Consider the following 24,747-nt stretch of genomic DNA (forward strand, 5'->3'; position numbering starts at 1 on the left):
GCATCTTACCCAATGGGTAAATCTCTGGCAACAACCCTTTTAAAAAGACATGTAAATATATACTCAGATTTATACACTTTGTGTTTTCTTCATAGCTATGTACAAAGCCCCCAGTACGGGGCTGGGCCCCAGGGCCACAACACTGCTCCCAGCCTTTGCCTCACCATCCTCTGGTACCAGCTATTTGGTCAGCAAAGCAAATTAGTATTGGAATTAATAAGCCACTGGCACCATCTATCTGGAGCAGAGGTCACCTTCGGTTGAGGCCCAAAGCACTGACCTCCCTACTGCTGTAGCCCTGAGGACAAGGCACCTGCCACCAGAATGCAAGGGGCTTATGGGTTAAGGTAAAACAGACAAAACCAACACAAGAAAGCTCAGTAAGCTCTCTCTTGCATGCCTTCTCCTCTCCCACTCCCCACCCCTCCAGGCAGTGCTAGGTGGCAGGGAGGGGTCTTGGTCCAACATTTGGGAGGGAATGAAGTGGCCATCAGCAAGTACCTGCCTCTCTGTTCCTCTCAGGTTGAGAGGAAGAGGAGGAAGAGAGGTGAGCTCAGTGCGGTGAAGACAGGCCACACAGGAAGGCCTCAAGTAGGCAGCTGGCTCATGCCAGCAGGGAAGGGAAAAAAGGAAAGGCAGTGAGTCCAGCAGGGAGTGGTGGGTGAGGGTTACAGTTGATGCTGGAGTCTGGGGAGGAGGACAGGTGGGGTGGTAGTCAGCGTCGTTTGAGTCCGCCATTGGCAAGCTGGGCTGGATGTCGGGGCAGACAGGGCTCCTCAGGCAACGGCTCATGAGAGAAGACAGAATCCTCCCCTGAGGAACAGGTAGAGCTTCGGGTGTCAGGGAAGCTGGGAGAGTATTGGTCCAGGGGCATTGACAGGTCCAGATACTCCTGTGACAGTAGAGAGAAAAGAGCAATGGATTAGGCATTCTCCCAGCAACAGTACGTACTCAGAGTTGTACCCAAGGAAAGTGGGAACACTGAAAGGTTAAAAAAGATGACAGATTTGATGATGACCTTGAGGTCTAGGCTGGGACAGCCTTACCTGATTGGAAGTCAAGGCCACAATGCGGTCCAGATCTTCCACCAGCTGCTTGAAGGTAGGTCTTTGAGAGGGTACTGCATGCCAACAGTCCCGCATCATCATATACCTGTGTCGGGATTGTAATGCAGGGGGAGGAAAGATATAAGCAAATAGGTTAAAAAATTTATGGTGGAGAGTTTATGGGAAAAGTGACCAGAAGAGCTGGTACGTTTTATCTACATAATTGTGGCTCTGCCCCACCAAACACCCTTTTTCCTCTACCTGTCAGTCAAACCCGTTCTTCCCCCAGTGTCCTGCCCAAGACCTCAGATACCATCTCATGCTTACAGCTCATTGGTGCAGTTACTGGGCTTGTCCATACGATGACCCTCCTTCAGCAGCTTGAAAAGCTCCTCCACAGGCACACCAGGATATGGGGAGCCGCCCAGAGTGAAGATTTCCCACAGGAGCACCCCAAAGGACCACCTGTGGATGAGCAGAGTCACTGGATCCATAGGCACAGAACTAGACCAGCCCATAGTCTTTTCCATCTGTCCTTCATCAGCAGGTCAGATCCTCATCGTGGGCCTCCCCTCTCTCAACAGAAGTCCTTAATTCCAAGGGGAACATCATGAGACAGTGCTGGAGAAAAGACTGACCTTTCAGCAGCTGGGAGCAAAGTGAATGGATACATAAAAGGTTTTCTTTCGAGGGGGAATGCAGGACTCTATCCTACTGGATACTCTCTATCCCAAGTATCGCTGGCAATTGTTAGTTCAAACTCACACATCACTCTGGTGGGTGTAGATCCGGTCAAACAATGCCTCAGGCGCCATCCACTTCACAGGCAGTCGGCCCTGCAAACAGCACAGGGGAGAATGGAGGTAGGTGGCTTGGGCAGTGGAACAAGGGCCCTGGGAAGGTCAGGGACAAGCAGGGGCACAGGGGGACTGAACTTGGTGAGGGAGGGGGAGGTGTACATTTTCAGCTCATCCTACCACACCATTTCTCAGGTAAATAACCCACGCTGGGTTACAGCAGGGAAATCTAAGTGGGAGAAAGCCTAGTGGAGGAGAGCGCCGGCAGAGGCCGTGAGCACAGTGGTCTTGTCAGCACTCACGTTGGTCGTCTTTTTATAGTAGTCAATGTGGTGAATGTCCCTGGCTAGGCCAAAGTCAGCAATCTTCATCACGTTGTCCTCCGTCACCAGGACATTCCTGGCGGCCAGGTCTCGGTGTATGCACTGTGGAGTGAGGAAGGGAGAGGGGAAAGAGAAGGGTGGTCTGTAGGTGAGGGGCCGTAAGGCTTTAGGGCCTGACAACTGTAAGCATGCACTACCACCCAGTGGTCGGGGTCACCCTCTACTCCAACACTCATTCTGCAGCCGGCAGGCAGACCTACTTCACGGGCCTTCTCCTCCCACACGAGACTCTAGCTCCTGAACATTCTATCTCTCTTCCTCGAACGTCTGCCTCCCCTCAGCCACTTCAAACTCCTCCTGGCTCCTGGCTTCTCAGTTACTTTAGCAAACCCTCTTTATCTGCCTCCTTTCTTTGAGTTGTGCAACCATTCTCACCCTCTTTTTCTGAGTTATTCCTCCCCATTAACATAAACTCACTGCCCCCTAAGTTTCCTATCTAATCTTTCAAGTTGCTGTTATCAATTTGATCCTATATAGACAGATCTTAAAAGAGCACAATGCTCAAGGCAGACATTCCTTTTTTTTAAAATTGTGCTTTAAGTGAAAGTCAGCTCAAGTCAGTTTCTCATACAAAAATTTATGCACACATTGCTATGTGACCCTAGCTGCTCTCCCTATAATGTGACAGCACACTTCTCCTTTCCACCCCAGATTTCCCAAAGGCAGACATTCTTTACAACTTCAGCTCAAGTATTGGGTTCATCCAGTCTCAGTGACTCTAGAAAATCTGGATTCCATGAGAATTTGAAATTCTGTTCTACATTTCCCCCTTTTGATCAGGATTCTTCTATAGAATCTTTGATCAAAATGTTCAGTAATGGTAGTTGGGCGCCATCCAGTTCATCTGGTCTCATGGCAAAGGAGGTAGCTTTTCTTGGAGGCAACTCTTAGCTTTTGGATTCACACTGCACAGGGCTGAACTTTTATGCATATGTTCAGGCTGTATAGCTGAGTATGTGCTCTCAAGTCCTGGCTCCCCGGGCACAGCATAACCACTCCAGGTTGGGGCATAAGCAAGGCCACCTTTTCCTAAGCACCAAAAGCTGTACTTAACACTTTCACAGGCTTGATTTCATTTTATCCCCATAACAATTCTATGGCACAGGTAGTCCTATTCTTATTTTATATTTGAAGAAATGTAAGATGTTAAGTAACTGCCGAAGGTTACACAGAATGTGGCATTGTGCAGATCTGAACCTAATTCAGTCTGACCCCAAGACCACTAGGCTACCCTGGCTCTACTGACTGAGGTTCCCAGAGTACCTAAAGCAGTACATGTAGTTAGTGCTCAAGAAGTCTACAACTTGATCAAAGGATTCAGAGTCATAAGCTAGAGGACTAGGAGAGCTCTGGTCCCACCCTGACTTCATCCAGAGGAGACTTTAGGTTCCACACCTTCTTAGAGGCAAGATACTCCATGCCTCGGGCCACCTGATAGGCACAGGATACCAGGTCCTTGGAGGAGAGCTGCTCCTCTGGGTTGTGGGTGGGGTTGTAACAGTATTCCAGCCCAGGAGGCCTTCGGGCCTGCAGATATTCCCGTAGGTTGCCCTTGGAGGCATATTCCACAATGACGTACAAAGGACCTGGGGAGCACAGGGATGAAGACACTATTAGGGCAGGCAGGCAGGTTTAGCTTCACCTCAAGGAACCTATAACCCCCACTGCACACCATGCATTTGCTCCATAATCCTAACCTCCTTTTTTCTGCTTCCTCTTTTGGGGACCAGGATTCATTTCAGTACGCAAAGAAAGTCAGGAAAATAATTCTGCCCAACACAGTCCAGAAAGTCCCCAAGCAAAGTTGGGGGACCTAATCTGGATACACCACACACCCCTGTTCATATCTACACACTGTGTATGTGAATCTAAATGCCTGTGTTCTCAGATGACACCAAAATGCATCAGCTCAGACCCCAAGAAATACATTCCAACTCCTGCTAAACCAGCCTTTCTTCTTAACCCCTTTCCCTAAGTATAGCTAAGGGATGCCTCATCACTGATATCCCCAGGTGGGAGCACCCCCAAACTTCCTCAGAATCTTCTTCCAGACAGGCCCTATTATTTGAACATGAGGCCCAGGTTTCTGTCTCAGACCCTACCCCAGACAGGGTGGGAAAATTAGCCCAGCTTGGCCCATACCATCTTGTGTGCAGGCCCCCAGCAGGTTGATGATATTCTTGTGTTTCCCGATCATCTTCATCATCTCCATTTCTGAGATCAGGTCTGAAAGGTCTTTCTCTGTTGCATCCGCTTTACACACAAACCAGAGAAGGGGATGAGACTCATTCACTTTGGAAGGGAGGAAGCCAGTAGAAAAGCCAAAGGAGAGGGGAGAGGGCATATGCCCGAAGAGTCCCTTTTCACTGGGACTTGCTTCTCTCCTCCCTACATCCCATCCAACTTCATTTTCCCTTTCCTCTTATGGGAGCAGCTGTTGCAATATGTGGCAATGAGTGGGGCAGAGAATATGGTGAGAAAAATCAGCCAGTAATGGGACCTAGAATAAACACCTGACCACAACCCAAGTTGACACCAACTTGGTAAGACTATGGCAATCTCAGAGTGCAGAATGCCCCCTCCATCCGCAGGTATTCCTAAATAGGCAGTGTAGCAGGTGTGTGCAATGAAAGAACACTAGACAGGGTCTTCTTCTTGGCCTGAGGCCCACAATTTGCTTAGAAAGGGAAGGGATTGTTTTTGTAAGGTCAGAAACATCACTTACACTTCAACATCTTCACAGCCACTTTGGTGACACGGTTGGGTTTGTCCTTGTCCAGCCCAATGGCCTCAGCCAACACCACCTGCCCAAAGCAGCCCTCTCCCAGGGGTTTGCCTAGAACCAGTCTTTTGGGGAAACGAAAAGTGACATAAGTTGAGGCTGGCACAATTCAGTCCTTTAGAGGACATTCCATCTCCACCTCTCCATATTTCACCCAACTTGAGAATACAAAGTGGGAATTATTATTTCTGGAGATGCCTGCTGTACCTTCACTCCTTAAAAGGTCGTACTACACACAACTTCCACAGTTAGAATAACTATAAAGGGATTTTCTCAAATAAGTCGGCATTACAGCATTACCTGTCTCGAGGCAGCTCCCAGCGAGGGTCTTCAGGAAGCTCATATTCGGAGACGCCAGCCAGCATGGGGGTTCCACTGGAGGAGAGACGCGAGGGCCGAACCAGCAGAACCCCAGAGTTCATGGATGCACTAGAGTCAGCTGACACCTACAGGAGAGAGTGGGGTCACTCTTCTAGCAGGGAGAGGGGAGAAAGTGGCAGCACATTCTTTCCAATTCCTGGTAGGGGCTTTCCACCAATGGCAGAGGTATTTTTCTGTGTATTGGCCATTTCTTTCCCAACATGGAGTAGTAGGTAAAAGGACCTAAGGTCAGAAGACTTAAGTTCTAGGACTGACTTATTTCTGCCACCAACTAGCCTTTCTGGGCCTCAGTTTACTCACCTTTAAAATGAACAGACTAAATGATCGCTGAGTATCTTTTCCAGCTTGGCATTTTATAACCTATTCCAATAACTCTAGTCTTGTCCTGATTCTTTGCAAAAACCCTGCCTCGGATTATGGATTCCTAACTCCCAAAGCACCTTCCAGAATCAGCAGTGTTCTGAGTGAGGGTTCAATTCTTTCCAAGGCTTTCACCTGCTGTATCATTTCCTTCAGTGAGGAGAGGGTGGGCACAAGGAGAAAAAGGGTATCTTAGGACCCGACTCAGGTCCTCTCCTCTGTCTACATCTTTGCACCTCTCACCAGCCCTGAGGGACAGTTCAAATACATGCTATCAGTTCAGTCCAGAAGGGGCTTTCTTCCAGTCCCTGTGCCAGGTGAGCAGGGGACTTACAGCTGCGGTGTGGTGAGAGCAGAGAACTCAGGGGCTAGAACAGCTTTAAATCTGACTCTGGAACACTTAGCTCAGGAAGGTCCCCCGACAAGGGCCCAGAGGCCAGAAAGCAAAGCCCAAAGTGGTAGGCTAGGGTCAGCGGGGAGGACAGGGAGCTAGAGGGCCCTAGAGAAGCCCCTGGAGGAGGCCCAGGGGAGAAGGTGATGCAGAGCGTGCAAATCCCCCATCTACTTTCTGTTACCTGTCTGCGCAGCGGGATGCTCTTGGCCAGCTTGTGCACGGCCATCTGGCTGTGGAAGTCACTCTTCTTGGTGCCACTCTTCATCTTGTAGATGATGACAGACCCCACCATGCAGGAGATGAGGAAGGCCCCCGTACAATAGATGATGATCTCCAGGTACAGGGGTGAGGTCATCACTGCCGGTCTCTCCTCCAAGGCTGAGTCAGTGTGAACAGAGTGTCAGCAGGTTCTGGGGACCCGGGCTACTAGGGCCCTAGCTCCATAAGAAAAGCAACACCCACTGAATCCTTTCCCTGGGAATTTTCAGGGCAGAATCAAGCCAGGTCCTAGCTAGGATTGAGATTCTGGTGCTGAGAGGATCAGACATCCTGTGATCTTTAAGACTTCCTTATTCTGACTCAAACTCAGCAGGAGGGATGAATTAGACACAAGTCCCATCCTCATTAATTCAGGAGCCCTCCTTGCTCAGCTGGACTGCTAGGCTTGACAGGTACCAGGTACCCTGCAAGGGAGAACTGAGGCTTCACTTGAGAGCCTCTCTGTCTCCTGATGGAAAGATATCCCTTCTGCACACAGCCTCAGCATTGTGTATGAACACCTATTGCATGGGGATAGACGGTTTATGAGTCTTCTGTCCCTGATGGCCTGTGAGTTCCTTGAGGGGAGGGATGGCACCTGGTTATGTCTATATGCCACAGCACCTGGTATACAGTGGCACTCACAGAATGAAAACAAATGGAGGGCAACCGTCTGTCCTAACTTTCCCACCTTCCATCCATCATCTCTAAGGTCAGACAGGTAAATATTTATACCTATCCAAACCACAAGCAAAACCTATTTAACTTCCAAATATGTTTGGACTACTCTAAATGAAAAAAATAACCTTTTCTGTAGTTCTTAAGAATTATACTCACAGGGCCTAACTCTTAAAATTTTTAAGAATTTAATGGGGGTGGAGATGAGGTTTTAACTCCTAAAACTTAGGAAGGAAATGTGTGTGTTGGGGAGGGGGGTATGGGGCTTGTTTTATTCTCTTCTCTCACCTCCTATTTTGAATTCATCCCCATTCCCACCAGAAGCCAACTCAGTTCAATCCATTTTTCCCTTCAACATGAGATGGCTGGGAACGTTCACATCTCAGCACACACAGTGACCGGCTTCTTCACAGAACATTGCTTGCCCCACCATGTGAATGCCCCTCTGCCCTCCACACATCTCCTCCCACTCCTCCCCTTTCAAACATATCAGCCAGCCACAGAGGCAGGCACCCCTGGGAACCTTCCCTGAGAGGCACAAGGGACGACCCCAGACTGAGCCTGGAAGAGAACTTCCCACAGCCTGACAAGGAGACAGCAGAGCTGATAACTGGGAGAAGTGTTTCTGTTTTTTTGTTTCTTTCCCCAATGTCGAGAAACAAAGAAAACGGGTTGGGAGTACATGGGAAGCACAGACAGGACAAGGACAATGACAATGGCAAAAACAGAACTCTTCTCTGCCTCAAGTAGGGGCATTATCAGACCCTGTCAGGCAAGCAAGGCAGAGGTGGGGAGACAGAGGGGAAGAGAAAAGAGGGCGGTGTCAGCAGTAACAAGAACAGAACAGCACCCAGATCCACATGCAGGATGCTCAGAGGCAGCACCAACCAGCTCTAACCCCGCAGTCACCATCCCACCACCCTGAGCAGGCCGTAGGCTCCTTCGTTCCCGGTCCAACACGCACACCTTCCCCCTTGGCAGAGCAGGAACATAAGTTGTCAAAGGATAAATGGGGCATCATGAAGCCCTTTGCCACTGCCCTGAGGCTGGCTTTGTTTACGGCAGCGGAGGCTCACCTGTCTAGGTAGAACCTCTCCTCCTCCAAAATCAGAGGACAACAGTGTGGAAGGGTGGGCTAGGGCTGTTCCTTGCAAGCAGCAAGCCTCTCTTACTGAGTGTCTATATTCAGTCAGAGAAGGAGTGTGGTCTTTTATAAGATTCTTGGGGCTGGCAAAAAGGATCAGACAATTCACTCAGCCCTCAGTACCAAGCAGATGAGGGAAGGCTGCTGGACCCCAGGATGGAAGGAGGCTGCCTGGAGGAGAGCCAGCTGCGGGTTAAATCCAGATCCCATGCATGCATTGCATTAGCCAGGGGAGAGCCAGATGCAGGTATACAGGCGGGAGGCCTACATGTTCCGCAAAACTAGGAAAGCTCCTGTGTTGGTCGGGAGGATTCTACCCTCAAGGTTGGACAAAATGATGGAGCAGGACAGGGCACATGGCAGGCAGGGAACTGCCTGCTGGCCCATGAGACCCATTCCTCTACCTCCCCCGGCTCTGTGTCTCCCCTCGCCCTGCAATGCATGCTCCCCCCGTGCCCGTGGCAAGGGCAGGACATCGAGAGGAGAGGTACAGTGTATACCTTCCAGAACGGTCAACCATGCAGAGTGATGGGAGAGTCCGATAGAGTTACCCGCCAAGCACGTATACTCCCCAGCGTCCTCAAAGGAGACATTCCTTAAATGAAGCACTTCCATCTCTTTGTCGGTGGTATTAACTCCGGCCGTCTAGAAGAGACAACGGAAGCAAAATGGACAAGCACAGGACATGAGACCTCTAAGAGACACAGAGAAAGGGAGTGAGAAAGAGAAGGGGAAGAAATCAGAGGAAGACACATTCCCCAGCGTCTCCTTTGCAAAAACGAACAAACAAAAACCACCAGGCAGCGCGACCTGTTAGAGGAAGAGAGTGAGACCCTGAGGGAGGAACTCCGGCAGACCTGAGAAGTTGATGGCTGGTTACGACCCTTCACCACCAGACGCTGCAGCCCCTGGCCCATCTAAGCATGCGGGCAGTGGGCAGCATGGAGAAATGGGGACCAGCAGGCGGGCGGCTGTTTGGTTTTAGGTAAAGAGAATCAGAGGGCACACACAGGAGGGATGGGAGGGGGCTACAGCCACACACACACACACACACAGCCACACACATAGCCACACCCACACCCACACAGCCACACACAGACACACACACGGAACACCTGCTTCCTTTCTCTTGTCCACATTCAACCACACACACACACACACACACACACACACGGAACGCCTGCTTCCTTTCTCTTGTCCACCATTCATCCACACACACACACACACACACACACACGGAACGCCTGCTTCCTTTCTCTTGTCCACCATTCAACCCTGCAAGACTGTGCACCCACGAGCATGCATATACGCACACACACAGCCAAGGAACACACATAAGGCACAGAGGGAGCCAGCAGAAACCAAAAGAGTACCAAACCAAACCAGCCTCCCAGGCCAGGCATTTTTCCATGGCTCTAGGCACTAAAGATACAGTAGGCTAACAGGGAGAGTTCGGCGTGGCTTCCCCACCTGCCCTGGCAGCCGGGGGCTAAATCAAATTCCCAGCACAGGGCCCCGTCCATCTCCCCATTACCTTTTGCCACTGGTCTGGTGACAGTGAGCCACGCAGACTGGTTAGCTTCACCAATATAATTGGAAACCTTACACACATATTCCCCGCTCTGGGCCTCTGTCACATTGAACAGGGTCAGCACCTCCGCATCCGAGCTATTAATCCCCGAATGCTGGAACAAACCAATGACACACAGTCAATTGGGCAAACACTGGAATGTGGCCATACTCTGCGCTTCCATGTAACTTTAAGGCAGGCCCAGGGAGGCTTCAATTTAAGTGTAAGGAAGGGAGATGTTCAGTGAGATTTGGCATCTTTTCCTTTTTAGTAGGACAATACAAGTTCACTTCAAAGGTCCAAAACATTTGACTGAAAAATAACTTAAAAAAAAAAGCACTACCCCAGATCAAATGTTCTGTTAGTAACGTTCTGTGAGTGTGTTGTACCCACTCCTCTGGGGCTAGGGCAGGCGTTCTGACTGCAGAGCATGGCCACCGCCCAAGGCCACAGCCCCACTTGCTACTGAGCAGTTTCAGCACCAGCAGCGGAGAGAAGGGATGGCCCGTAAATCTTGGGGACAGCCAGGCCAGGGGAGGATGAGGTCTACCTCTGAGACAAGGAGGTAAACAACTTTCCCAGCTCCTGGTTACTTCCTGTCACAAGAGCCACTGGAGATTTAGGCAATTACCTTCCCTGGATTAATGGAGCATTCAGGGACAATGAGAGTCTGGGAGTGAGAGGAAAAAGGAAGAGAATCCCATTACTCTTGACACTGCTTAGAATTTATATGTGGCATCTGCTTTTCCAGCTCTACCTAACTATGCCTTTATCATGCATCCCACCTGCCAGAAAGAACATAATTCGGGAAGCAGGGCAGAGACTACGAAAAGTGTGCTGGAAAGGCCTTGATCCTCGGCAACAAAAAGGCTGGAGCCCAGATGTTTTCCTGGAGTGGTTGACCCAAACACCCCAGCAAAGTCACTCTCAAAGCTCCTTAGGAACCAGCATTGCACTGTCCACTGCCCCACTCCTCTGTTCCCATCTCACTTCCACTTTGTGGTCTCGTCACTAGTCCGGGGAGTGTGGCCAGGCCCCTGTGAAGACGGAGTGTGCCTGAAGGGTAAGGGATGCATTCCCATTGCAGGCACTGAGCCTGACCCCAGGGCTTGAGCCCTCCATCCCAGAAGACTGGTGCATAGAGACTGAGACCAAGATTACCTTTAAGATCTGGACATAAGGCAGGTTGTCTGGACCAATCTTACTCCCATTCACCTCGATGTGCTTTAGCCACTGGATGTGGGGCTGTGGGTCACTGTACACCTTACACATGAACTCCACATTGCTGCCCAGGGCCACTGTCTTGTTGGCAGGCAACCCGGCCTGCAGGATGGGCCGGTGAGGGGACCGTTCTGTGGAGAAAGGGAGAGGAGAAGCTCATCAGACCCTGCCGTGGCCTGGCCTTGGCTGGGAAACAAAGACACCAAAGGGAAGTACTTCCACACCCTGGCTCATCCGACTTCCCCAGGATGGGCAGTGCACTTCCCAGCACCCCTGCTGAGCCCTGGCCCCAAGAACCTGAGCTGAGAGAAGGGACAGATCTTCACCGGGCCTCCCTCTCCCCAGGCCCTGAGCAGCTATCAGGAACCTCCTCCCCAAGGCAGTGCATCCATTTACAGGAATGAGAAGTCTGTCTTGCCTTAATGGAGATCCCTATAACTCAGCCATGCTGCCTGCCCCAGCACGGCCTACCTCTTAACTAAAATTAGAGTCACTTAGACTTTAGCTATTCAAAGTGTGGTCCAAGAGCACCAGTACTGCCCAAGGAGCTCATTAGAAATGCAAAATCTCAGGTCCCACCCCAGATCTAATGGACCAGAATCTTTTTTTTTTTTTTAAACCACATAAAACCAAGACAGAATGTTCATTGTGAAATTCTTTACTTTAAAACCTCCAGGTAATGAGAATCAGAAGCGCTAGAAGGAATAGGCTACAGTACTATCACTTAGAAGCATGATGTTCTTCCCAGTGTCTCCTGTGATGCCTTGGGGTCAGCACAGGCTTGGAGTTCTGCATAAGAAGTGTCTGACCTCTCTGAGCTTTGGTTTGCTCTTCCATATAGTTGGGATAATAATGTCTACGTTGCAAGAGTGCCATGAGAATTGCCTATTGCTGGAATTCACTAAGAAATGGCTATTCTGCTAAATTTTCTTCACTATTCCAGTTATCTTTCAGGAGAGAATATCAACAGTGCCTTCCATTTTACAGTGTACAAACAGCTTGGAGACATATTACCATCTGATCCTCATGACTCAACTCTATTTTACAGAAAAGAAGCCAGTGGCCATCAAGTTGACTCTGACTCATGGTGACCCCATGTATGTCAGAGTAGAACTGTGCTCCATGGGGTTTTCAATGGCTGATTTTTCAGAAGTAGATCGCCAGGCTTTTCTCCTGGGGTGCCCCTGTTGGACTTGAACTCCCAACCTTCTGGTTAGCAGCCAAGCGTTAACTGTTTGCACCATCCAGGGACTCCTACAGAAAAGTGATGCTCAAAAGGGTGAAGTGGCCTACTCAAGATAACAAAACTAATAAGTGCCATGACGTTATCCCTAAGTAAACCCGGAAGCCATGGCTGTTTCTAAACACCCCTGTGCTCTCTTTCCTCTAAGCTCTTTACTCCTGTGGCCTTCGCGTTCTTACCCACAACGTCGAGCTGGTAGGTGTGGTTAATGCTGCCATACTCGTTCTCCACAATGCAGGTGTAGTTGCCTTTATCAGAGGGCACCACGGAATCCATTATGATGCTCCAGGTGGCATAACGGACCTGAGGGGGGGAAGTGCCCAGAGCTCCATTAAGGGTCTGAAGGAAAATGGAGGTAGAACCCACGTGGTGTTATCGGCACCCTGGGGCATTTACCCTTCCAAATCCAAACACAGTAGAATATGACCCCAAGTTTCAGAAAGTTAGCCAAAACAAGGCACAGTGAGTTCTACTCTCAACCCATTTACAATCAGAAAGAACACATCAGATGCACTGACACAACTCGAAGTTTTCACCATGGCATTCCAGGTCACCCATGACCTGGACACAACATGCCTTTTACAAACTCTCCCAAATACACCAGGAAATTTCCCAACTCTGTATTTCTGTACCTGGAATGACTCTTGCCAAGATTCTGGTCCTGTCTGCCCTTGAAATCTCATTCAAAAACCATCTCCTCCAGTCCAATCTCTGGTCAGAATCGTTCTTGTCTTTCCCTCTGTACCTCTGACGTCCTATCTGTATCTCTACTGAAGAATTTATCACAGTCTGCTTTTTATGAGAGTTGCACATGTACACATCTGCCCTCCTGTTAGACTAGAAATTCTTTATGGCCAGCAACACTGTCTTGTACCAACCATAGCACAGTGCCCCACAGTCACCTTTCAGGGGAGATTATCAACAGTACCTTCCATTTTACAGTGTACAAATAGCTTTGAGACCTATTACCATCTGATCCTCATAACTCAACTCTGTTTTACGGAAAAGAAACCAGTGGCCAAAACAGCATTAATTTAAAATGTGTCCCTATTCTTTTCTGATGTCTCCTGTTCTTCTTGCACACGATTATTGAGAAAAGAGCTAGGTGAGATGAGAAAGAAACAAGACTATAAGGATAATTAGAGACTCCAAAGAAGGGATTGCAGTGAAAATGTTCTTCCTACAAATATAAATGGGCAAAACACATGGACAGACAATTTACACTCAGGAAATGAAAATGGCTTGTTAATATATGAACATTTTAGCTTCATTAATAAGCAAAGGAGCCCTGGTGGTGCAGGGGTTAAGTGCTCGGCTGCTAACCAAAAGGTTGGCAGTTCGAACCCACCAGCCACTCTGCAGGAGAAAGATGTAGCAGTCTGCTTCTGTAAAGATTTACTGCCTTGGAAACCCTATGGGGCAGTTTTACCCTGTCCTATAGGGTCGCTATGAGTCGGAATCGACTTCAACAGCAACAGGTCTGGGTTTGTTTGTTTGTTTAATAAGCCAAATAATGCACAAAAAAGCAATGAGATACTTTCATCTATAAAATTTGCTAGCAAAGGTATAGTGAATGTGTCATTCTCATACTCTGCTCTGGGAGAGTGAATTAACTTTCCTTTCAGGGAATTCATTGGGTAATATGCATCAAGGGCTTCAAAAATGCTTATCCACTTAATCTAGTAATGTCACCTCTAGCAATCTGTCCTAAGAAAAAACATTTGAAAATGCTGACAAGGATGTTAGTACAAAGATAGTCACTGCGACATTATTCATGACAGTGAAAAACCAGAAAATAGCTAAGATCGTAAAATTGTTAATTCAATTCTGGGATAGCTTTACAACGGAATGTTATGCAGCCATGAAAAGTTATCTCTCAGATACACGGCAAAAGACTCATGTTATAATGTTAACAAATGACAAGAATTATATGCACAATGTGATTAACGATGTAAAAACCATATACGTAGTAAAAAGGATTTTTTGTATTAAAAAAAATTTATATTTAAAATTTTTCTAAAATGTATCACTTTTACAGCCAGCAAACATTATTTGAAACAACTAAAGGTATACATTAAGGATGTTCTAACTTAGCTTCTCCTGTTCCTCTTATTCTAACTTTTATACATACACACGTACCTTATAGCCTCCAATCCTGTGGTCAGGTTTGAACTCTTTGCCATTTTTCAACCAGCGCAGCGTGGGGTTAGGGGTCCCACTGGAAGGGCATTTGAACTTCACTGTCTTGGCGGCTGGCACTGCATGCAATTTCTTTTCCATCTTTTCTGGGGAAGTCCAGTATGGAGCCACGGCTGTCCGGGGGGAAAAGCCAAGAGACAGGCAGAGGAGGGTGGTCATGCTCCAGAGCCAGGATCCAGGCCAGGACCTGGAAGTGCCCCGCCCACCTGCCCAACACCTGTGCCCAGTGCCCGTAACATCCAGAGAGACTGCGTAGTCAAGCAACGTGAGCACCATCACTCTCCTCCTCTGTTCTCCAACCAACGTGTAAGCCTCCCCTTCCCTCTCAAACCCCACACCCAGGCCCGGAGGGCAGTAAGGTAGGAAACAGTGTCTCACGCATACGGTTTGGTTTGGTGTTATCCGTCTCTTTCTCCTCCGACGAGGAGTCATCGTCATCATCGTCATCCTCCGAGGAGGGGAGAGCATCTACGGGAAGAAGATGGGGGCGCCGATGTGTCTCCAAGGGAAAAAGGGCTCTCTAGATTTCCATCCATATCAACAACCACCCTATAAAGTCCAGTCCAGTTACGAATGAACAGACGACCCTCCCCTTCCTGACCCCCAGTCCCACTTTTCCCTTAGTGACTGTCTCCGGGTGGGACAGAAACTATTTTTTTAAGAACTGCAAGTTCCTCTGCTTGTCTCCATCCCTATCCCTCTCCTACTCCATGCACTGTCCCTCTCTGCCCAGAAGCCTTTCCACTGCTCAGTTTCATCAGGGTCAGCTGTTCCTGGGTAATTTCATTCCACTCTGGATTCAGGGCTTCTCTCCCAATTCATCGTACCACCTGGATGCTCGGGGTCTCATAACTAGAAGCCAGGCAATCTGTATCTTTCTTTGACCTGCCAACCACTGGGTAACCCAGGCAGAATTTTTCTAGCATGTACTTGTTGAAGTTTAGGAGCTGCTCTTCTTTCCCAGAGCAGACAGGGAGCCTACCACACAGTCTGCAGCTGCCAACACCTCTTCCCAACAAGCATCCACCACCCCTTTTAAAAAATGGAAAGCCAGAAAGAGGCTCGACACACACTGTGGTCAACAACGAGGGTTTATGCCAGATCTTTCTCCAGCCCTTGCTAGTGCTTTGGGGGGTTGGGAGGGAAATAAAGAAAGCATGTCCCTAAGTTGGGCCGGTTCTACATAATGCCTTAGGGAAGGAGATGCCAAGCCCACACCCCTGAGATGCACAAATGACATGGAGAAAATTTCAGGTCTACTTTTGTTTAATCCTACATTTGTGAAAACCTAACTCCTGCAACTACAAGTGGCAGATTCCCAAAGTCCCAGGGCTCCAGGGTTCCCTGGCTTCCCTGACAGCTCCAGAAGCTATAGGACAGACATCTCGCATCAAGCTTGTGGATATGGTGGTGCACCTGGATCCTTCCTCATTACAGTAGGGACCTCACCACATGTTCTGGGACTCAAATCACTAAGCCGAGTACCAAGTCCAAATGACAAGGGAATGATAGAATGGGAGCTGGCTGAGCCCCTCTCAGCAACCTGGAGACCTGGGCAGGCTGTGGTAGAGAAATTACCAGGGTCTTCATGCTCCCAAGAGCATTAGCAATCACCTCCGAGACAGACCTTGGCAGCCCCAGATCTCTGCACTGGGGCCTGAACCACTGGGTCACCCCTCTGAGAGCTAAGCCACGCGGCGGGCAGGGAGCAATGTTAGTGGGCAGCAGCTTCTGAAGCAGAGTGGGGGCAGCTCATGGAGGGGAGGAGGTACACCTCGCCCTGAAACTAGCAGAAAGGGCTCAAGGGGTGGAGGGAGAGGATGAGGGCAGGGCTTTGCTACCAACCTGAGACATTGACGGAGAAGTAGGTGGTGTCGCTGCCAGAGGGGCTGCTGGTCACGCAAGCGTAGAGGCCAGAGTCGGCAGGCACGGAATCCCGCACCTCCACCTCCTCCCCCGTGATGCGGGTACGGTTGCTTTCCACCAGCTGTACCCCGTCCCGCAGCCAGTTGATGCTCTGTACATCGTCCTGCAGCCGACAGCGAAGCTGCAGTAGGTCACCAGGGTGGACCAGGAAGGACTCCACTTCCACAGGGGCTCCCCAGGGCTGAGCTGCAGCCACCCACAGGGGCCAGGAAGAGGAACCAAAGGAGGGAGAGGGAGGCAGGGAGAAGGAAGGAGGAGAGAGACAAAGGGAATTACACTAGCCACACTGAGCTGCAATGTCCCAACGCCGTTCACTGGGGGCTACAGAGCTGGAGGTGGGAACTGGAATATGGGTCAGTTGGGAAATGGCCGGCTGCCTGGGAACCCGCATCTCTTCTTCTCCACCCCACCCCTCCAAAGGTCAAAGGAAGGAAGAGGCAAAAGTTAGGAAGCAGCTGCAGCAGCATTAAGCAGTTCACATTTCTTCTCCCTAGGTCTATGCGGGCAAGGTTGGACCCCCCGAGGACATCTTCGGGTCTAAGTTGCCCCTTCCCCACACACTCGGTGCTCTGTGAAGAATGGCCACTTCCCAGAGAACACCTTGTTTTCCTCTGGCTAGGTCAGCCACATACCTTGCCCTAGTAACCGCTGAACAAACCCTGCCCCTCTAAAATCCAACAGCCCCCATCCAAGTGGAGAGAAGGCAACTTGTCAACCAGGGGCTCTGAGCTCAAGATTCAGTGAGGGTGGGGGTCTGGCCCCCAACAAGTCAGATGCACATGTGGGAGAGACAGCCCAAGGAGAGGTCAGCTCAGGGGAACCTCCAGCTAACAGGTGTCAGGCCAGAGGATTCAGGGCTTTTGACTATATTAGGAACGTAGGCCTGCAGCTGCCACAAAACCCACACTTGCTCTGGCAGCATAAGCTGCTGCACACAAAGCTCCTTTCTACTCAACTCACCCCACTGCCCACTGCCCAGGCTCACCCTCTCACCCCCACCCCCCCATCAACCTGTCACACACATCACATAGACTACTCCCTCACCCACCACAGCACTGCTGGGCCAGCCCCAGGTCATCCATGGCTCACAAGATCTGCCCAGGAGCCTCCACCAGAAGCGGCTACCCCTTTCAGACACCCACCCCTCTCATGACCAGCGACTCCTCCCCCATGCTAACAAGACACACCTAAGAGTTCACCGTCCTGGGCTGTTACATGTCTCTTGAAAGCCCCCTCTCTTCACTAACAAGGGGTGCATCAGTTTCCATCTCTTTTTCGGGCATCCACATGTGCTCCTGGCACCTTCAGCCAACTGTCCACCTCCCACCCAAAGAACAAACATGGCACCACTCACATCGACCGCCTGACTGTCTCTACTGCCTTGGAGAGGCCTTAGTTCTCACCATGGGTTCACTAGCTCATATGGAGCTACCTGCCAGGTTCCTGAAGCACCAGGCTCTGAGACACATGCTCCCACTCACCCTCAGCTCTGACTCACAGCTGCTCCTTCCACCTGCAGGGCCCATGCTTGTCTTTGGCTGACTGTCTCCACTCCTGCTCCACTCCTCAGTCTGGCTGGTAACTCCTCCTGGAAGCCTTTTCTAGCTCCTGTCAGGGTTAGGTGGCCTGCCACTGCACTTATCACAGTAAAGGATAGCCCCCATCAGTGTACCCAGTTCAGAGGGCTGAGGCATGTCCTATCACCCGTCACATTCCCAGCACCAAGCACAACGCCTGGCACACAAATGTTTGCTAAATAAATGGCACATGCACCGTCATGCCATTTCTTCATTGTCTTCTTTTCTAAACTCCCTTTTCTCCTTTGCCACCCTCAGTTTAATGAATGTCTTTCTGAAGTGCTAAACAGGTTTCAGCCAGAAACATTACAAATGAAAAAGAAAAAGAAAAAGAGTGTCCCGAGCATCAGTGCGCACTAGGGACTAATGGTGGTTTTCCTTTGAGGGACTTTGGGGGCCATGAGGAGTGGGCATGGCTGAGCGGCCAAGGCCACAGGCCACAGGCCACAGGCCCTGGCCCACTTCAACCCAAGGGCTCTATCTTACATATTAAATATTGGGCCATCAAAAAGTGGGTGCTGCTTTAAAAGAGTTTGGAAGCCTCTTGGCAAGCACAGGTTTATTTTTGTGAATCCAGTCAGGGGGAATGCCACAAAGGTGAACAGACCACTCAACTGATTAAAAATAAGCTTTTGTGGGTCTTAAAAAAGTTATTCTTTCCATTTTTAATGGTCTGTGGTTTTGTCAAAAGAAGGCAGAAGAGAAGTGGTTCAGACTCAACCCTTAAGGAAAACAGCAGTCACTCCTATTGATCAAATCTCATTTCCCTCAAATGACCTCACTAATTAAATATTTTGCAGCTCGTGATCTGTACCAGCCGTTGGTCAAATAGTAAACTCAAATTCTTGGTCTCTAGCATCACACAGCCTACTTCAACAGGTCCCAGAGACAAAAAATACCTCCCAAAGACAAAGAAGTAGCAAGGTAAACACCCTTCCCCAAGGGAAGACAGCACAGCGACCTGGCCCGGTTGCGACTCTTGTTGGCTAACTTGGATCTTGCCCATCCCAGCCAGAACTTGGAAGCAAAACTCTTCTACGTGGTGACTGAATTGTATGTGCAGAAACTGTCGAATGGGTACACGTTCTGCTCTTTGTATTTTCACAAAAATAAAACAAACATTTAAAAAAAAACAAAAACTTTTCTATATGATCTATAAAAAGCCTCAAGACTCAGCTTTCTTTTCTCCCAAAACAATCATTTAGACAGACCCCAGTTCGCTTCCAAATGTATCTCAGGTTTGCCTCATCCTCCCTGTCTTAGTCATCTAGTGCTGCTATAACAGAAACACCACAAGTGGATGGCTTCAACAAAGAGAAATTTATTTTCTCACAGTCTAGGAGGCTAAAAGTACAAATTTTGGGCGTCAGCTCCAGGGGAAGACTTTCTCTTTCTGTCTGCTCTGGAGGAAGGTCCTTGTCATCAATCTTCCCCTGGACTAGGAGCTTCTCAGCACAGGGACCCTGGGTTCCAAGGACATGCTCTGCTCCTGGCACTACTTTCTTGGTGGTATGAGGTCCCCGTCTCTCTGCTTGCTTCTCTCTTTTCTATCTCAAAAGAGATTGACTTAAAACACAATCTAATCTTGTAGATTGAGTCCTGCCTCATTAACATAACTGCCATTAATCCCACCTCATTAACATCAAGGAGGTAGGATTTACAACACATAGGACAATCACATCAGATGACAAAATGGTGGACAATCACACAATACTGGGAATCATGGCCTAGCCAAACTGACACACATTTTGGGGGGATACAATTCAACCCATAACATTTCCCGTTTCCAATATTACCTTAGGATAGCCTCCTAAGTGGTCTCCCTGCCACTGGAGTTCAAACTCAGCCTGATCTCACACCCTTCGTGTACTTTTTCACATTATTCTCCCGATTGAGATCCTATGCTGAGATCCACATCCCCATTAGGCTCTCCACATCTGCTCCCTCCTCCATCCAAACTTCTCCCTACCAGAAGCCGCCTACTCCGGTCTGGCAGTTCTCCTCACTGTGTCCTGCCTCCACACAACAAAAGCTAACTTCTGCTGAAGACTGCCAGCCATCTCTCTAAAGTCCCCCACCCCAGACTACTCGAAGTAGCAGGATACATCAAAGATTCCAGAGAGCCTTCTCTTTACACTGGCGTCTCTACCCTAATTCTCTATAAAACAGTTACTGTCTGAACCACACAAATTTGCAATCAATTACATACCATCTTGTATTCTTTTTTAAAATGTCTTTAATGAGATAATTCATATACCATAAAATTCATCCATTTAAAGTGTAGAATTGAATGGTTTTTAGTGTATTCAAAGTTGTACATCACCACAATCTAACTTCAGAACATTTTCATCACCCCAAAAAGAAACTCGGTACCCTTTAGCCTTTACTCTCCAAATCCCCAATCCTCCTAGCCTAGGCAACCTCTAATTTACCTTCTATTTCTATGAATTTGCCTATTATGGACGTTTCATATAAATGGAATAATACGATATGTGGTCTTTTGTGACTGGCTTCTAACACATAGCACAATGTTTCTAAGGGTTGTCTATGTTGTAGCATGTATCAGTACTTCATTCCTTTATACTGCCAAATAATATTCCACTGTATGGATATGCCACATTTGGTTCATCCATTCATCAGCTGAGGGACATTTGGGTGTACTGTTATTTAACTATTAAAAGAGTCCATGCCCTTACAATGAGATACCATCTTACCCCAGCTAAAATGGCACTGATAGAAAAAACAAATAACAAATGTTGGCGAGGATGTGGGGAGATTAGAACCCTTATCAATTGCTAGTGGGACTGTAGAATGGTATAACCACTATGGAAAGTGGTATGGTGCTTTCTCAAAAAAACTAGAAATAGAACTATGCTATGATCCAACAATCCCACTCCTCGCGATATACTCCAGACACCTAAAAATAATGACATGAACAGACAGATACACACCTATGTTCATAGCTACTTTATTCACAGTAGCAAATAAACGGAAACAACCTAAGTGCCCATCAACAGATGAATGGATAAGCAAATTGTGGTACATACGCACAATGGAATATTACATAACCATAAGGAACAATGATGAGTCTGCGAAACATATTATAACATGGACGGACCTGGAAGGCATAATGCTAAGTGAAATAAGTCAAACATATAAGGACAAATATTGTATGATCCTTCTTTTATAACAAAGACAAATAAACAGAGTAGCTAAATATAGAGAGACCAAGAATAGACAAAATACAGGGACCAAAGTTCATTGGTGGTTGGGAGGGGAGTACACTTCAGACTGTAGAGACTTGTTATTTTTGGTGATGGGAAAAGTGGCACCAAATGTGGATGTAGTGAGCATGGCACAACCAAAGTAAAAATGAGTGTTTCAGCACATATGGATGGGTACAGGCATATTGGCATACGGGTAAGTCGAGGTGTGTACATAGGTGAGAACAGAGAGAAGTATCTATAGAAACAAACAAACAAACCCCTTGCAGTCAAGTTGATTCCGACTCATAGCGACCCTACAGGACAGAGCAGAACTACCCCATAGAGTTTCCAAGGAGTGCCTGGTGGATTCCAACTAACAACCTTTTAGTTAGCAGCTGTAATACTTCACCACTACGCCACCAAGGTTTCCAAGAAGTATCTATAGGTACGTGTAAATACAAATATGTAGGTACAGGCCCTTATATTCACTGAAGACACAAATATGGATACTCCTCAAATATAACCAAACACCTTCTAAGATTGGTTTTCTGGCTTTGAAGGCTTAGGATCATAATCTCATGGGACAACTCAGTTAATTGGCATAACAGAGTTCACAAAAATCACGATCCGTGTCTTAGTGAAGTGAGTAGCATCTAGGGTCTTAAAAGCTGTGAGCGGCCATCTAAGACACCACTACAGGTCTCTACTCGCCAGGAGCAAAACAGTAAGAAGGTAACCAAAAGCTCAGAGAAGAATCAGGTCTACAGGAGCCACAGCATCATCTACCTTGAGACAAGAAGAACTAGACGCCAGGCTATCACCACTGACTGTTCTGACCAGGGTCACAATAGTTGATCCCGGATAGAACTGGAGAAAAATGTGTAGCAGAACTCAAATTCTTTAAAAAAAAAAAGAAAAAGAAAAAAAAAAGGCCAGACGAACTGGAACAGCAGAAAACAGAGGACTCCCTGAGACTACCGCCCTGAGACTCTCTTTAAACCTAGAACCAACCAAGCCTATCCCGAGATCATCTTTTAGCAAAATAGCAGAGTGGCACACAAAATTAAGCATATTACCCGTAAGATTGGTGCTCTATTTAAAAACCATCTATATGAGACCAAAAGGTCAACAATTACCCAAAAGCAAAGACGAGGAGATAAGGGGGTAGGGAAATTAGAGTACTGGAAATGGAACAAAGAGAACACAGAGAATGCTGACACATGGTGATAAATGTAACTAATGTCACTGAACAATTTATGTGGAAATTGTCAAATGGGAACCTAACTTGCTGTGTAAACTCTCACCAAAAACTCAGTAAAATATTATTTTTAAAAAAGTGGCCATGTTTTGTCTCTCCTAAGAAATAGCAAGCAACCTAAGAGTAGAACTCCCTATTACAACTTTCCCATAGTGCCTAACAATGCCAGAAACAGAAAATATTTAAGAGGGCTTGAATGGAATCTAGCATCTGGCAAAGGCTAGTTTTTAGAGGAACTAAAAATCAGCCCAGGGCTCTTGGGTTCTAGTGGATTTTTTCCACCGCTAACAGTGCTCTTGATGTGTGTGTCAGATTCTCCGTTGACAAAGCAGGAATAACTCCACTTTCTTCTAGGAGTTGATTTGAAAGTAACCAACTGCTTCCTTGTTTACTGGGTCCTGCCCTTTGTGTCACTGCCCTCGATAGCAGTCCTGACTTTGGCGAGTCCTATGCGAGGCAGGCTGATTTGAGGGCATCCCTGCTCACTGGCAGCCCTCGACAACCAAGTCACTCTCTCCATTCTCTCTTGGTCTTTCCAGTGACCCCCCCCCCCCATTTATGTCCTCATTGGAAAGGCTCTTGCATCTCTAGCTCAGTGTCCTCTGAGTTGCCCTTTCTCCTGTCTCCTAGTCCAGACCAACGGGCCAGGGCTATACTTGAGCTAACTGACACCTCTGTTGGGCTCTAGTCAACAAAGATGGTCATGAAAGATGAAGAAAAGAAAGCCAGTTTATTGCTCTGCCACTTGAAACCAACATTGCAGCTCTTAGAGAACCTGATTAATTGAAACCAGGTACAAAGGTAGTCCTCAGTATGTAAAATAAGGATGCAGTGAGGGAAGTGGCAAACCAGAACACTTGCTTTATAAACCTTGTTTCCTGAGAGATGAGAGGGGAATGGAGGTTGTAGGACATTTGGTATCTGGATGCCATGGTGACTTTGAGGCTGAAAATGTTTGGCTGTGAATCAGATTATAACCTTCACTATTACAGGCTCTGGGTGCAACATGTTAAAAGTGTATTACGGAAAACAAAGTGCACTGTGTGTTTTGATGCCCACAGTACAGAGTCACCATTCCCAACACCAGGAGTGGGAAAGTTAGAGCAAGGGTGTGACTTGAATATCCTTAGAGGATTCAGGCCATCCAAACTCATTTTCCTGAATTACTAGGACAACCCTCCAGGACACAGGAGAGAACAAAGGCCCCTGCTTAGCTGCCTGGATCTCAGAGACTGAGGGGGCCACAGGCGCTCTCCTCCTGGGGCAGGTTTGGGGACAATGTAGACAACAGGAAGACTGCAGAAAAGTTATTCAGGCTGGGTTCAGTACCTCCCTCAAAAAAACCAAACCAAACCCGCTGAGTTGATTCCAACTCATAGCAACCCTATAGGACAGGGTAGAACTGCCCTGTGGATTCAAACTGCCAATCTTCTGCTTTACAGCCGAGCTCTTAACCACTGAGCCACCAGGGCTCCAGTACTTCCCTCAGTGGGGATGAAAGTGATACATTCACTAACCCACCCTGCTTCTCTAACAGAGCTTCTCTACACGCGGGGCAATTAAGAGCAGATCAAGGACCATACTTTTTAGTAATCCTCAAGGAAGTAGCTAGAAAGGACAGAGAGGCATGAGGGTTGGTGTCATTTGCCATTTCGCTCCAAAGTCTAGGAACATAATTAATGTTGATGAATCTCTAATGAGTCCGGCTCCCTTCCCACTTTCCTCCCAAATATCACAGCTCTGCAACCTCCAATAAGCCAACAGGTGTGGCATTTTGCTTACAGCAGGACTGGCCAGATGTCTCCCTTCATAATCCAGCAGGCAATTCTGCCCAGGGTACATCAGATCAGATCCAAGTTCTTGATTCTAAATCTCTTGTCTTCTGCCAGCCATCGGCACTGCATAGGGTGAGGGAATGGGCCTTGAGGAGGCCTAAACCAACACAAACCTTGGTATTCTTAGAGAAGACAAGACCTGAGTTCCTGAAAATCCAAAGAGAAGATGAGGACTTTCTTCAAAAATATCTATCATTAAGTACCTATGTGAACCCTTGTCACTGTGTAAAAAGAAATGGGTCAAAGAAATGAGCAGAAGACATGCCCCAAACTAACCAAGGTGATAAGATTTACATAACACCTTGATATGTACTGGAGCCCCAGTGGTGCAGTGGTTAAGAGCTTGGCTGCTAACTAAGAGGCTAGCAGTTCGAATCCACCAACCACTCCTTGGAAACCCTACGGAGAAGTTCTACTCTGCCCTATGCGGTCGCTATGAATGGGAATTGACTCGATGGCAATGGGTTTTTTTTTTTTTTTTTTTTTTTT

At 48.0% G+C, this 24,747-nt stretch overlaps 1 protein-coding gene across 2 annotated transcripts in view; it reads right to left on the reverse strand.

The window, feature by feature from the left end:
- Nucleotides 1–715: 715 nt before the first annotated feature.
- FGFR1 (fibroblast growth factor receptor 1) overlaps nt 716–24,747 on the reverse strand; it is a 43,089-nt gene continuing 19,057 nt past the window's right edge. Inside the window, exons 2-17 of one of the 2 annotated variants that reach the window (XM_004383410.1) lie at nt 16,302–16,568; nt 14,835–14,924; nt 14,397–14,569; nt 12,437–12,560; nt 10,955–11,145; nt 8,724–8,868; nt 6,325–6,521; nt 5,309–5,454; nt 4,952–5,073; nt 4,369–4,479; nt 3,622–3,812; nt 2,146–2,268; nt 1,812–1,882; nt 1,374–1,511; nt 1,047–1,152; nt 716–892 (exon numbers count right to left, since the gene is read on the reverse strand). In XM_004383410.1, the coding sequence (XP_004383467.1) occupies nt 716–892; nt 1,047–1,152; nt 1,374–1,511; nt 1,812–1,882; nt 2,146–2,268; nt 3,622–3,812; nt 4,369–4,479; nt 4,952–5,073; nt 5,309–5,454; nt 6,325–6,521; nt 8,724–8,868; nt 10,955–11,145; nt 12,437–12,560; nt 14,397–14,569; nt 14,835–14,924; nt 16,302–16,568 (2,372 nt within the window). The remainder of the gene's footprint in view (nt 893–1,046; nt 1,153–1,373; nt 1,512–1,811; nt 1,883–2,145; nt 2,269–3,621; nt 3,813–4,368; nt 4,480–4,951; nt 5,074–5,308; nt 5,455–6,324; nt 6,522–8,723; nt 8,869–10,954; nt 11,146–12,436; nt 12,561–14,396; nt 14,570–14,834; nt 14,925–16,301; nt 16,569–24,747) is intronic. The other variant, XM_023737875.1, reaches the window with a different exon arrangement.

The sequence above is a fragment of the Trichechus manatus genome, unplaced genomic scaffold (assembly GCF_000243295.1).
Source record: "Trichechus manatus latirostris isolate Lorelei unplaced genomic scaffold, TriManLat1.0 scaffold00109, whole genome shotgun sequence".
In the NCBI taxonomy this organism is placed as follows: domain Eukaryota; kingdom Metazoa; phylum Chordata; class Mammalia; order Sirenia; family Trichechidae; genus Trichechus; species Trichechus manatus.